We start from the raw sequence: 14,163 nt of genomic DNA on the forward strand, positions 1-14,163 counted from the left end.
TAGTGAGACCCTGTTTCCAAATAAAGTATAAAATAGGGCTGGGAGTATAGCTTGGAGGTATAAAAGCCCCTGGATTCCACCCCCAGTGCCACAATTAAAAAAAAAAAAAAAAAAAAAGAAAGAAAAAGAAGTGGTGTGCTCCCAAGGTATAATTTGTCTTAGTTTGTCTTTCTCCTTTCACAACAATATTCCTCTTTCATCTTTTTTGTGTGTGTGTGTGTGTGTGGTACTGGGGTTCCTGGAAGCCCTTCTACCTCCTGGCTACACTCCCAGACCTATTTTATATTTTTGAAACAGGGTCTCTTACGCCAGCGCACTGGCTTCGAACCTGCGCGATCCTCCTGTCTCTGCCTCCCAAGCGCGGGGATTACAAGCGTGCGCCACCACGCCCGGGCCAGTATTCCTCTTTCTATCATACTGACAACTTACAGAAAAACTCAAATTTTCTTTCTAAAGTGTTGGGTTTTTTATTGGCTTAGTAAAGCTTTCTTTGAATTAAGAGCAAGCATTTCTTTGTGAAAAATAACAAGTGAGTTATACTCCAACTTGAGGCCAGGGAAGAATACGCAAAGGGTTAAATCTTTGTACTTCCTCTTTTGGTTTAAAATTAAATTTAGTAGAAACCAGAAGTGCTAATGGAATTCATCCTACCTGTTCTGTGTAAAGTGCCTAGTTAGCAGTATCTGTTCTTCTTTCCTACTTCCCCTTCATCATCACCATCATCATCTTCACTACGATGTCATTGCTAGGGTCATGATGATTTCATGAAGAAAAAGCATAACATGAAAGTGATTAGACTTAGTTATTAGCACCCGGCGTGGTGGCGCACGCTTGGAATCCTTGTGCTTGGGAGGCGGAGACAGGAGGATCGCACAGGTTGAAGCCAGCCACGCTGGCTTAAGAGACCCTGTTTCCAAATAAAAAAGTATAAAAATAGGTCTGGGAGTATAGCCCAGAGGTAGAAGGGTTCCATCCTCAGTACCGAAAAAACTTAGTTATTAGCTTCATAATGTAAAACTGTCAACAGTGTTATTATCTGGGCTGGCAGAATCAAAACCATTCTGTACTCTGGATCCCAGTATTTGTCTCTATAGTACTGAATTTTAGAAAAAAAAAATGATTAGATGAAATGTTTGATCTCTAAGTTGTTTTGTGCTTCAAACAGTAAAATGTAGAATAAAGGAACATTTCTTGGTAGAAACTAAATGGGTCAAATAGGTCTAGAGAGTTTATGAAATGATCAGATCTTTTACACCCCACCCCCTTCTGCCTGCTTTAAATAGGAAACCAAATGCAAAATCAGTTATGTTTCTGCTTGAGAGACTAATGATATACGGGTGTTGAAGATGATGGTTATGGTGACTGGCTTTTGAAACATTTCGATGAGGCAAGATTGATTCTCTCTCAGTGCTTTTATTTTCTTAAAAATGACCTTCTTAACCTGGGCATGGTGGCGCACGCTTGTAATCCCTACACTTGGGAGGTGAGACAGGAGGATCACACAGGTTCGAAGCCAGCCTCGCTGGCTTAAGAGACTCTGTTTCCAAATAAATATATAAAATATAAAATAGGTCTGGGAGTGTAACCCAGAGGTAGAAGGGTTTCCAGGAACCCCAGTACCACCAAAAAAATAAAATAAAATAAAATAAATAAAAATAAATAATAATAAAATAAAAACAAATAAACAACCTTCTTAAAAATAACCTGTAAAGTCAGGTGTGGTGGTCCACGCTGTAATCCTAGTATTTGGGAGGCTGAGATAGGAGGATTGCAGGTTGGAGGGCAACCTCAGCAACTTAGTGAAAACCTGTTTCAAAATAAAAATAAAATCTAGCTGTAAGTGTAACTTGAGGGTATAATATCCTTGGGTTCAATCTCTGGTACTAAAAAACAAACAAACAAACAAAACCCCAAACAAAAAACCCTGTAATTATAGGCTATAATCACAACTACTCCAGAGACCAGCCTGGGCATCTTAGCAAGACCGTGTCTCAATATTGAAAAAAAATTTTTTGAAAGGCCCTGAGGATGTACAGCACTTGCCTAGCTTATATGAAGCCCTGAGTTCAGTCCCCAGTACCAATAAATAAATAACCTCCTTAAATTTTGGTTTTCAGACTTGAATTCCTTTGGAACAATAGAGAAACAGCAGAAAACAGAGATTCTCCTGTTTCTGAGGAAATAAAAATGACCTGTCAACAATTTGTCCATTATCATCGTGACCTTTGTATCCGAAACATCGTCAAGAAAAGAAGGTAAGCAAATTACCATTACAGGTTCCAATTTTTCTTTCTTTTCTTTTCTATTTTTGTTCTGAAATAGAGTCTTTGCTAGGTGCTGAGAATCTCATCAAGTTGCTGGTTCTGGTCTTGAACTTGCAATCTTCCTGTCTCAGCCTCCCAAGTACTGGAATTACAGGCATGCACCACCATGCCCAGCTCAGATTATTTTATTTTATATTAATAGTACTGAGGATTGAACCCAGGGGAATTCTAACTCTGAACTCTACCCCCTGTCCTATTTTATTCTTTTATTTTGAAATAGAGTCTTACTAAATTGTAGAGGGCCTTAGTTGCTGAGATTGGCCATGAATCTGCAATCTTCCTGTCTCAGCCTCCTAAGTATTGGGATTACAACTGTGTGCCACCACACTTGTCTGATAATTATATTTTAGATTAATTAATTTTGAAATTTAGCAGGCTAATAATCATGGGTCAGTTTATAGATTAAAAATAAGCATATAAAAGTGCCATGTCACTTTGATTTTAATATTTTTAAATGTCATATAACTTCTAATTTCTATATAAGATGTGGAAATTTTAAAGTATGGTAGAATATTAACATTCACTTAGTGCTGGCCTTAGTGCCGCTCACAAAACTTTGAAATACATTGGATTTAGAAATGATTTTATATTCCTAACCTTAGTGCCATTTCATATTACTTTATTTTTTATTTTTATTTTTTATTTTTATGTGGAACATATTGAAAATGGCACATTCAGACTATGCTTAGTACCCCCCCACAACCCCTTCTCCCTCCCCACAGTGAGTGTATAGGTTAACCATGCTATATTTATATTTTTACACAAATTTGGATATAGCTCCTTCATTAATCAACCTCAGCCTTCTTCCTCTCCTATCCTTCCATTCTAGCTTTAGTGAGATTTGCACTCCCACCAACAGTGTAAAAGAGTTCCTCTTTTTCCACATCCTCACCAGTATTTGTTATTTGATTTCTTTTTGCTTGCCACTCTGATTGGGGTTAGATGGAATCTCAGCGTAGTTTTGATTTGCATCTCCCTGGTAGCTAATGATGTTGAACATCTTTTCATGTATCTATTGGCCATTTGTATCTCTTCTTTTGTGAAGTGTCTGTTCAGTTCAGTTGCCCATTTCTTGATTAGGTTGTTTGTTTTACTAGTGTAGAGTCTTTTGAGCTCTTTGTATATTCTGGAGAGTAGCCCTCTATCTGAGTGGTGCCTGGTAAAGATCTTCTCCCATTCTGTAGGCTTCCTCTTTAGGTTCATGAATTTTTTGAGATTCTGCTTATCTCGAAACACTTTTGTTTCTCCATCAATTTTGAATAATAGTTTTTCTGGATATAGCAGTTTTGGTTAGAAGTTGTTTTCTTCCAGGGTCTGGATCATATCATATCAGTCTCTCCTGGCATTCATGACTTAAGTTGTATAGTCTGGGTGATTTTTATTGTTTTGCCCCTATATGTCACCCATCCTTTTGTTCTTACTACTTTAAGATTTTTTCCTTGGCCTCTATGTTGATCATTTTTATTATTATATGGTGTGGGGTGGGGCAGTCCTTCTTTGATCTTGTCGTAATGGTGTTCTGTATGTCTCCTGGATGTGTAGTTTTCATTTTCTTTAAAAATCTGACTCAGCCGGGCTTGGTAGAGCACACTTGTAATCCCAGCATTTGAGAGGCTGACAGGAGGATCACAGTTCGCAGCCAGCCTCAGCTACTTAGTGAGGCACTCTGCAACTCAGTGAGATCCTGTTTCAAAATAAAGAATAAAACATAGGGCTGGGGGTATATCTCAGAGGTCGAATGCTACTGGGTTTAATCCCCAGTACCCCCCAGAAAAATCTGACTCCTAGAGTTGTTTCAATTAGGTGACAAATGTCTGTGATGTGCCTGGCCCAATTTCTGGAAATAGTAAACTAAGGAGAAGTTAGTTTTTCACCCTAAAAGGTCTTAGCCCTACTGTTTCAAGATACCATCTATGGATAGTTTCAACAACTTAAAACTGCTCTTTTAAATTAAAAAAGAAAATTTCATGTTAGCTCTGTCAGACCTATTGTGCTTACCAACTGTCAGGAAGCACAGCTCTTACATTTGCAGGGCTGCAGGGCTGCCTTGGTCCCAGATGGCTGAGTGGGCACCAGCTGATAGTGTACTGGCCTGTTCCTGACGTTTTCAGGCTCTACAGCCTGCACAGAGTCACATTCTCCAACATTCTTCGTCTCCACTTGCTTTTATTACAGATGCCTGGCCAGAGTCATCAAGAAAACAGTATTATTCAGTTGGTGTCTAAAATAGACGGCATTAAGCTATAAATTAAAACAGGAGAAATTGCCCAGACACAGGTTGCAATATTCAGGCTTTTGTTGAAAGTGATGTTTGCAGTTGTAAAGTGTAAGCTAAGATTTTATCAGTAAATGAAATACTGATGTTAAAACATTGTGATTTGGGGCTAGGATTGTAGCTCAGTGGTAGAATGCTTGCATATCATGCACAAAGCCCTGGATTTGTGCCCTAGCACCACAAAACAAGAAAAATTGTGATTTTTACATACTTGAGAAAAATTCCATATATTTTATCCTTTTTCTAATTCTTATATGAAATACTAATGTATATTTTATGGTAAAATGTTTTAAAATTTTTGTCACCTATTTCTCATTTCATCTCAGTCTTCATCCACTATTTCCTATTGTCAAGCACTTCAGGTTTCACAGCTTGACTGATGCTTGTGAACAGATGCTTGTTGTCTACTGTATATTAGTATGAAAATACACAGAATGCACATAACTGGGCTTGGTGGAATTTTTCTCTCCCTTGTTTATTTGGTCCTACTTAAAGGAACTCACATTTGTATTAGGAAGATAAATTTTAAATAATCGAGTAAATTCATAACCAAAGTATATTTTTAAAATCTTAGATTTATAGCAAGACAGTTCTTACGTATTCTTTTCTTCCTACTGAAGCAAATTCCTGATAATCACATCAGTCAGTGTGATTGTTTTAGCTGTAGAGGGCAAAAAGAAAGGCTACTTGTGGGCACTATAAGCCGAAAATAAAGTTTTATTTGAGTAGTCTGGAAAAAGTAGTCACTTCTTAAGAACTTACAAAAAAATTCTATGTTCTTGAGACAAATTACTTAGTATAACTAAAAGTATAAGAGGTTTTAAAATATATAAAGTTCAGGCATTATAATTTTTGTTGTTATTTAAGCAGTTCTGTTTTCACAAGCATTACTGGCATCTTCTATTTTTCTCTAGTGGGTCTTTCAAGGGTCAGGAAAATTACCAACTCCTTTATATTCAGAACCATTTCATTCCTGCCATACTCTTAATTATCATGCTGTCTTTCCTTGTTTCCTTCTATTTTTCCTTACTTGTCCTCTATCATGCAGTGCTGATACCAGATTTACAGAACATATGGGTGAATCATTCCTTTGACATACAGGTGTGGTGCAAAGACTTCTGCTGGGACCTTTTGTGGCTGTGACCTGGTGAACTGGCTAATTGAAGTGGGCCTTGCCTCTGACCGTGGTGAAGCTGTGATATACGGAGACAGACTGGTTCAAGGGGGAGTCATCCAACATATTACCAATGATTATGAATTTCGAGATGAGTACTTGTTTTACAGATTTCTTCACAAGAGTCCTGAACAGACACCTTCTGCTATTAATGCAGGCACCCCCCCACAGGAAAGCTATAAAGAAATTGAGCATTCATCCTCATCCTCACCTTCTCCTAAAACCTAAATTATGAAGGAGATGACCACACATGGAACCATTTTCTAGCCCCATATGTGTTACTTTTTATCTGTGTGACCTTGGGCAAGTTACAACCTCTCTGAGCCTCAGTTGTCTCTTCTGTACAACATGACAGGATGCATTCCCATTCCATTCTAATATTCTGTGTTTCTATGTATATGCCAAACATGGAGGAAACTGAATTAGGAAAAAGAGAAAATCAAAAAGAAAAGTTCTGATAGTGAATATAATAATTTCTATAAATAGTACTAATATGCTAACATTGTAAAATAATTTCCTCCTGCAACTATTTGCTATAATTTCAAAATTAACATCAAATTTTGGTTCTTTTAAATTGCCAAATTTGGCAGATGTACTGCTGGTGAAATGGACCTTAAATTATGACAAATTTAACTTTATTGATAGCACTTCTTAAAAAAGAATTTTATTGTTTTTAATAAGAGGTTCTTATTTTTTTCATTTCTTTGACAAAAACCTCATTTATAAATTAGAACCATTGCTTTTTAAAAGTTTGTCTTTTCTTGCTCATCTATCCAAAATGGCATACTAATCTGTGCCATTGGGAAGGGAATAAGAACCCCCATAAGTATTATTATCTTCATAATCCTTCAACAGAAGCATAATCTGATATTTAACTTTTATACTACAAATTATAATTTGAGCATATTCATTTAAATATTATAAAAATCATTGCCATGTGATGAATCATTTATTTGCACAAAGTAATATAGTGCAAAAGGATAACACTACTGCTTTATTCCCTTCAGTGGAAAAAAAAAATCATCTATACTGTTTAAGTCAATTTAAAAATTCTAAACCTAGCATCCTACCACCACCCTTAGAATTCAGCATTTTTTATGTGTTGCCATATAAAAATCTGTACATTTTAAAATTACTGGATGTTGCTCTCTTAGTCCATTAAAGCTGCTATAACAATACTGTAAACTGGATAGCTTATAGAAATGTATTTCTTACAGGTTCAGAGACTGAGTACTCCAAGATTAAGGTATAGGCAAATTCAGTGTCTGGAAGGGCCTGGTTTCTGGCTCAGAGATGGTGCCTTCTTGCTGTGTCCTCACAGGGTAGAAGGGAAGAACTCTGGTTTATTCAGCCTCTTAGAAGGACACTGATCTCATTTATGAGGGCTATTTCTTCATGACCTAATCACTGCCCAATACCATCACACTGGGATTAGGTTTCAACATATGAATTTGGGGGAATGTAAACATTCAGACCATAGTACCTTCAGTTAAACTTCATCTTCAGAAAATTATGTGTATTAAATTATGTGTCAGTGCTGATTTAGCTTACTTAAAACATGTTCAAATATTTATTTATACCGTTTTTAATGTTTCATGTATAAAAGCTATTTAGAATATTATTTATAGGGTTAGTGCCATTGCCCTTTTAATGCAACAAATTGTATAATTTTTTAAAAAGCCTGCATGAATACCTAGTGTATTTAATAAGTAAATTGCACTTTAGTATACTATTAACCTATACAAATTTTAAATTATGATTAAGGAATGTATTTTTAAACAGAACTGTCTTGAGGCAGAACTATAAAAAAAAAAAAAAAGACCACATTGTGACTCTCAGAATGCTCTGGGTAAGCATAAAGCCCCTTTACTGTATCAGGAAACTTTTATAGTTAAAGTAAAGGGGTATAGTTCACATGCATGTAGGTGACTCAAACTCAAGTGGAGAAATTTTCGCTTATGAACAAATCAGACTATATATGTTCTATTTGAACAAATTGAAGAAACTCCTTTTTCCATGGGAGACAGTAAAAGAAAACCATAAATCAGAATGATCTGCAGTTTCACATAATAAAGGCTTTTAAGAAATGTTTTTAGGATTAAGGATATGCTAATTTTATTAAATGAAAATATTTGTTGTTACTTTCTCACTGACAAAGCAAGTTTCTCAATAAAACACCTATTTTAACTTGCATTGCTGACCTCTTTCTTTGGGTAATCTGAATAATGCAGGAGCTATCATAAAAGCCTTTTCCAGACATTCTCAGTGCACGTGCGCGCGCACGCGTGTGCTCTCTCTCTTCTCTCTCTCTCTCTCTTTTTTCCTTCTTCTTCTTCCTCTTCCTCTTCCTCTTCTTCTTCTTCTTCTTCTTCTTCTTCTTCTTCTTCTTCTTCTTCTTCTTCTTCTTCTTCTTCTTCTTCTTCTTCTTCTCTTTCTTTCCTTCCCTCTCTTTCTCTTTCTTTCTCTCTCCTTCCTTCCTTCCTTCTTTCCTTCCTTCTTTATTGTGTGTGTTACCAGAGATTGAACTCAGGAGCATTCTGCTTCCAAGCTACATCCCAAGTCCTATTTTTTATTCTTTGGGGTTTTTTTGTTTGTTTTTGGTGGTACTAGGGTGGAACCCAGGAGCCTTCTAACTTCTGGGCTATACTCCCAGATCTATTTTATATTTTATTTGGAAACAGAGTCTCATTAAGTTGCTGAGAGCTTAACTAAGTAGCTGAGGCTGACTTAGAACATTTGTGATCCTCCTGTCTCAGCCTTCAAAGCGGGGGGTGGGGGGGTGGGGGGATTATAAGCCTGTACCACCACGCCTGGCTATTCTTTTTATTTTTATATTTATTTATTTATTTATTTTTATTTATTTATTTTTATTTATTTGGTGGTACTGGGGTTCCTGGAAGCCCGTCTACCTCCGGGGTACACTCCCAGACCTATTTTATAGGTTTTATTTGGAAACAGGGTCTCTTAAACCAGCGCGGCTGGCTTCGAACCTGTGCGATCCTCCTGTCTCCGCCTCCCAAGCCCAGGGATTACAAGCGTGGGCCACCACGCCCGGCTATTCTTTGTTTTAAAACAGGGTCTCAGCCGGGTGTGGTGGTGCATGCTTCTAATCCCCACTCTTGGGAGGCAGAGGCAGGAGGATCACACAGGTTTGAAGCCAGCCTCAGCTGGCTTAAGAGACCCTGTTTCCAAATAAAATATAAAATAGGTCTGGGAGTGTAGCCCAGAGGTAGAAGGCACCAAAAAAAAGAAAAAGAGAAAGAAAGAAAGAAAGAAAGAAAGAAAGAAAGAAAGAAAGAAAGAAAGAAAGAAAGAAAGAAAGAAGACAGGGTCTCACTAAGTTGTAGAAGGCCTCACTAAGTAGCTGAGGCTAGCCATAGACCTGTGATCCTCCTGTCTCAGCCTCCCATGTACTGAGATTACAAGTGTCCAGCCTTCAATGTTTTCTTTTCTTTTTATTTATTTATTTATTTATTTATTTATTTATTTATTTATTTATTTATTCATGGTACTGGGGGTGGAACCCAGGGGCTTTTCTACCTCCGGGCTATACTCCCAGACCTATTTTATACTTTATTTGGAAACAGGATCTCACTAAGTTGCTAAGAGCCTCACTAAGTAGCTGAGACTGGCTTTGAACCTGTGTGATCCTCCTGTCTCAGCCTCCCAAGCACTGGGATTACAAGCGTGTGCTACCACGCCCAGTCATTGTTTTCTTAAATGGGTTCCCCCCGAGTTGTCTCATTCTTCATGACCTTTTAGATTCTGTATACAGGGTCTTGCCCAATTACATATTTAGTAAACACCTTTTATGAGTGAGTCAACATGCCATTAGAGTCCTTTACCTACATTTCATGATATTTACTATATAGAGTCACAGTTGGGAAAACAGTCTGAACAATTTTAACCAAAACCTACTCTTTTTATATTAAGCTTCAGCATAGTCATTTGTTGTTTTTTTTTTTTAACTCTTAATGAATAATTCCTAATATACTGAGCTTTTAGTATTTTTTAACTCTCAAGAAGTAAAACCTAGCTGGGCGTGCTGGCACATGCTTATAATCCCAGCATCCGGGAGGGTGAGACCAGAGGATCGCGGTTCACGGACAGCCTCAGCTACTTAGTGGAGGCCCTCTGCAACTCAGTGAGACCCTGTTTCAAAATAAAAAATAAAAAGTAGGGCAGGGGCTGTAGCTCAGAGGTCGAAAGCCCCTGGGTTCCATCCCCAGACCTGCCAAAAAAAAAAAAAAAAAAAGAAGCAAAACCAAACTTACACTCAGCTTTCGATATTTTTAGAATAAGATAAGGTTTATTTGTTGAAAGCAATGATTAATGATCAGTACATTTCTAAAAGTTATGCAGTAGAACTTAGATCTTAGTTTTTGCCCCTTCATATATCCTAGCCATGTGACAAATAATGATTAGAAACAGTTCAAGGATCATAAACATTATCTCCATTCTTCAGGAAAAAGTGGGTTTTAATTTCTGCAATTGGTATGATAAAAATCTGAAGTAGAGTGGGCATGATGGTGCACATTTGTAATCCCAGCACTCTGGAGGCTGAGACAGGAAGATAGCAGTTTTTGGCCAGCCTCAGCTACTTACTGAAGCCCTCCTCAACTTAGTGAGACCCTATTTCAAAATAAAGAATAAAAAATTGGGCTGGGGTATAGCTCAGAGATAGAATGCCCCTGGGTTCAATCCCCAGTACCATAAAAAATATCTGAAGAAATTTTATAAATGTCCACTATGTAAACCTGTTTTTGGAAAATTTCACAAAAAGGAACTAACTTTCCAAAAATTGAGGCTACATAATCATTTCCAGGGCAAAAATTTTAATGAACTATTAGTACATAAACTAGTATTTTAATTAAAATCAAACAAACTAGCTTTCTGTAAGAGACTTGGTTTTTATCTTATTCCTTTGGTTCATTAAGTAATGGTAAATAACAGCATTTAAGAGTTAACTAAAAAAGGTTAATTCAGCTACTATAATTTTTATCTTACAGCACATGAAATTTAAGAAAAACTTAAAATTTTCTAAAATATACCCCAAGGCATTAATTACCCACACAAGTACACACAGCCCAAATATCATATTGTGTCTATAGCATAAAAGTCTCTCAAGCTATTTTATAAATGAATTCACATATCCTAATAATCTTGCTTTTATTTGAGTAGTTATACCCATTTTTATTATGGAAAGACTAACAGGTTGACTTGAAATTTAATAAAGGTCACCAATTTGTACAGAAAGTCTAGCTACTTTTCTCAACCTTACATTTCTCTGTGTGTGTGGGGTGTGTGTGTGTGTGTGTGTGTGTGTGTGTGTGTGTGTATGTGTGTGTTTTACTAGGGGCTACTAGGGGCGTTGTTCTATCTCTTTTAAAAAGTGTCTGAGGGCCTTGCTACATTTCTAAGGCTGGCCTAGAACCTGTGATCCTCCTGACTCAGCCTCCCAAGTATTAGAGTTATAGGTGTGCATCACCATGCTAGCTTTCAACCTTGTTTCTATAGGCAGAGAAAAAGGCTGCATAAATTCTTCCTGTCAGTAGTTAGATACTCATTTAACAAATATTTGTTGAGCATCTAGCATATGCAGGCACAACATTGAACACTGGGCACACAACAAGGAGAACAATGTGATTCCTATCCTCATAGAGCGTTACTCTACTGAGAAAGACAAATGTAGACTGTATAGTTAATTTGTGGTCAGGATCACATGTGCCTCCAATACCTGTCCATGTGGTGTGAAGAAAATTTGCCTAAGGAATTCATGTCTTGGCAAAACTCTAGAGGACGGAAAGAACTATGCCACGGCCCGCTTTCCTTGATGTCTGTGTGTGCCCCCACGCATGACGCATGACTGACATGACTGACTCGGCATCTCAAGGAGAAGCCCCAGGGAGCGTTGCCTCTGGCCAAAGTACTCCCCCACTCTTAGATATTCTTTCATAACTATTATTCTTTTGATAATGATTCTTTTAACTTTCCACATGAATTACTCCGGTGATGTAAGATCAGGACTGTGGGAAAAACTGAGTCTGTGGAAAATAAATCTTCTAGTAATTTGTCCAAGCCTCAAGACGCCCTTGGCTTTGTTCAAGATGTAATTCTAGTCAGAATTCAGATACTGTGGAAGCATTCCTGCTACACCAAATTGACAAATGCAGAATTCCTCCATATCTTTGACCTTCATTCTAATCATTACAATAGAGCCAGGGCTAGGAGGAATCTTGACCTTTGCACCTAGTGATAGCACTGCCTGGAGACAGTGCTATCACTGGCTATTTACCTCGTTAAAATAGTTGTGACAGAACAAAAGACATATAATAAAAACTTCATGTTGTTTTTTGGGCCCTGTCTACTAAAATATATTTTAAGTGCTTAAAAGGGTGAAGCGTTCAGACAGCAGATGGTATTGCAGACAAAATCCAGCAGACATTCATCGAAATCCTCTAAATCATCATCAATGTACATGGATTTCCCTATGCCAACTACATGTATGAAAGCTGGAATCTCCGACTTCATCCCCATTCAGCTCAAAGGAGGTTGCTAGATAGAGAAGGACATTGGACTAAGCCCTAGGAATAAAAGGTTCCGAAAGGGTTAAAGAAAACTCTAAAAAACTGAATTCTTCAAGTGATTTTGGGTGTGACTTGTTCCTCTGGAATTTGCCCACTAAAAGCCTCTGCAGCTGCAAGGCCAAGGCAAGGCCAAAGGGGCTGACTTAAAGCACAAGACCCACCTGCAGGGTCATGGAACTGATTTCAATCACAAAGACCTGTGATGTCACAGGCCTTTTGTCTTGTTCAGGGTTGGTGATTTACATGTATATCTCACTATTGTATTTTGGGTGTTTGCACTTTTCTACTAGGGAATCATGGGGAAATAGGGAAATATAAAAAATCTCGTGTCTAGAATAAAGTGGTCAATTGCACAAGAGGCATTTGTCCGTGTAAATCAATTCAGATTTTTTCCCGCTGTGAACAGGAACTTAAAGGAGTTTATTTCATAAAAGGGAAAAAATCGCTGCAGATAAGTGGCTGCAGAACTACCACCTAAACCTTTGTCCACCTTTCTGAGATAATTCGGTCCCGAATGGACTCAGTGGCCATATTTAGTGCTGGATTTATTATTCCCGATTGAGCCAGTCTGTCGCAGAACTACTTATATAAAGAGGAGACCATAGAATGAATGGTTCAAGAAGGTATAGTCACGAGGAAGGAACTGATCATATTCAGACTTGAAAGAGCAGCTTAGTCAAACTTAAAAAACAATGATGAAGAAGCCAGGTGGCGTACTCTTGTAATCCCAGTACTTGGGAGGGTAAGAAAGGAGGATGGCACCTGGTGGTGTCACAGGAGGTAGAATGCCCCTGTGTTCCAGCCCCAGTACTGCAAAAAAAAAAAAAAAAAAAAAAAAAAAAATTGTTAAAAGACATAAGAGCCAGGCGTAATTAAGCCCATAATCCTAGTGCTTAGGAGGCTGAGACAGGAGGATCACAGGCTCAAAGACAGCCTCAGCAACTTAGTAAAGCTCTCAGTAATTTAGGAAGACCCTGTTTAAAAAAAAAAAAAGCCAGACATGGTGGCACACTCCTATAAACCCAGTACTTGGTAGGCTGAGACAGGAGGATTATGGGTTTGAAGACAGCCTGAGCAAATAGTGAGACTTTCATTAATCTAGCAAGACCTTGTTTCAAAATAAAAATTAAAAAATAAGGCTGGGGGTGCAGCTTGGAAGTTGATGCCCCTGAGTTTAATCCCCAGTAAGACACACACACACACACACACACACACACACACACACACACACTACTGGGGGTGTAGCTTAGAGGTAGAATGCCCCTGGGTTCAATACCCAGCCTCACAAAATTAAAAATAAAAAAAGATATGGAGGAACCTTAAATGTTTGTTGCTAGTAAATTAAGCCAAACTGAAAAGGCTACATACTACATGATTCTAACTATATAACATTCTGAAAAAAGCAAAACTGGAGACAATTTAAAAAATATTTGTTTCTGAGGGAAAGAAAGGGAGGGAGTCTGGACAATTAGAGCTGTAAGTTCACCAGTAAGCCAAGTCTTTACAAAGAACATGTTTAATATAATTGCATTTGCAGAATCATACTATAATAACAAAGGCAATATGCAAATATAGAAAACTTTCTTGTTAGCACTTGTTAATAGTTTTCTAAAGCTAAAAAACTCACCACTTGAGATATTTTTCATTATTAAAATCTTCTTTCCTTGCTGAGTGTGGTGGCGCACGCTTGTAATTCCAGCATTTGGGAGGCTGAGACAGGAGGATTACAGTTCGCAGACACCCTCAGCTACTTAGTGAGGCTCTTTGCAACTCAGTGAGACCCTGTTTCAAAATAAAAAAAAT

At 37.7% G+C, this 14,163-nt stretch overlaps 1 protein-coding gene across 2 annotated transcripts in view; it reads left to right on the forward strand.

Moving 5' to 3' along the window:
• Positions 1–6,001, forward strand: part of GPR155 (G protein-coupled receptor 155) — a gene marked incomplete at both ends in the record, with an annotated part of 41,708 nt that extends 35,707 nt beyond the window's left edge. Inside the window, 2 exons of one of the 2 annotated variants that reach the window (XM_080690013.1) lie at positions 2,118–2,255; positions 5,701–6,001. In XM_080690013.1, the coding sequence (XP_080546139.1) occupies positions 2,118–2,255; positions 5,701–6,001 (439 nt within the window). The other variant, XM_080690014.1, reaches the window with a different exon arrangement.
• Between the last annotated feature and the right edge of the window lie 8,162 nt (positions 6,002–14,163).

The sequence above is a fragment of the Muscardinus avellanarius genome (genome assembly GCF_963383645.1).
Source record: "Muscardinus avellanarius genome assembly, chromosome: 2".
In the NCBI taxonomy this organism is placed as follows: Eukaryota; Metazoa; Chordata; class Mammalia; order Rodentia; family Gliridae; genus Muscardinus; species Muscardinus avellanarius.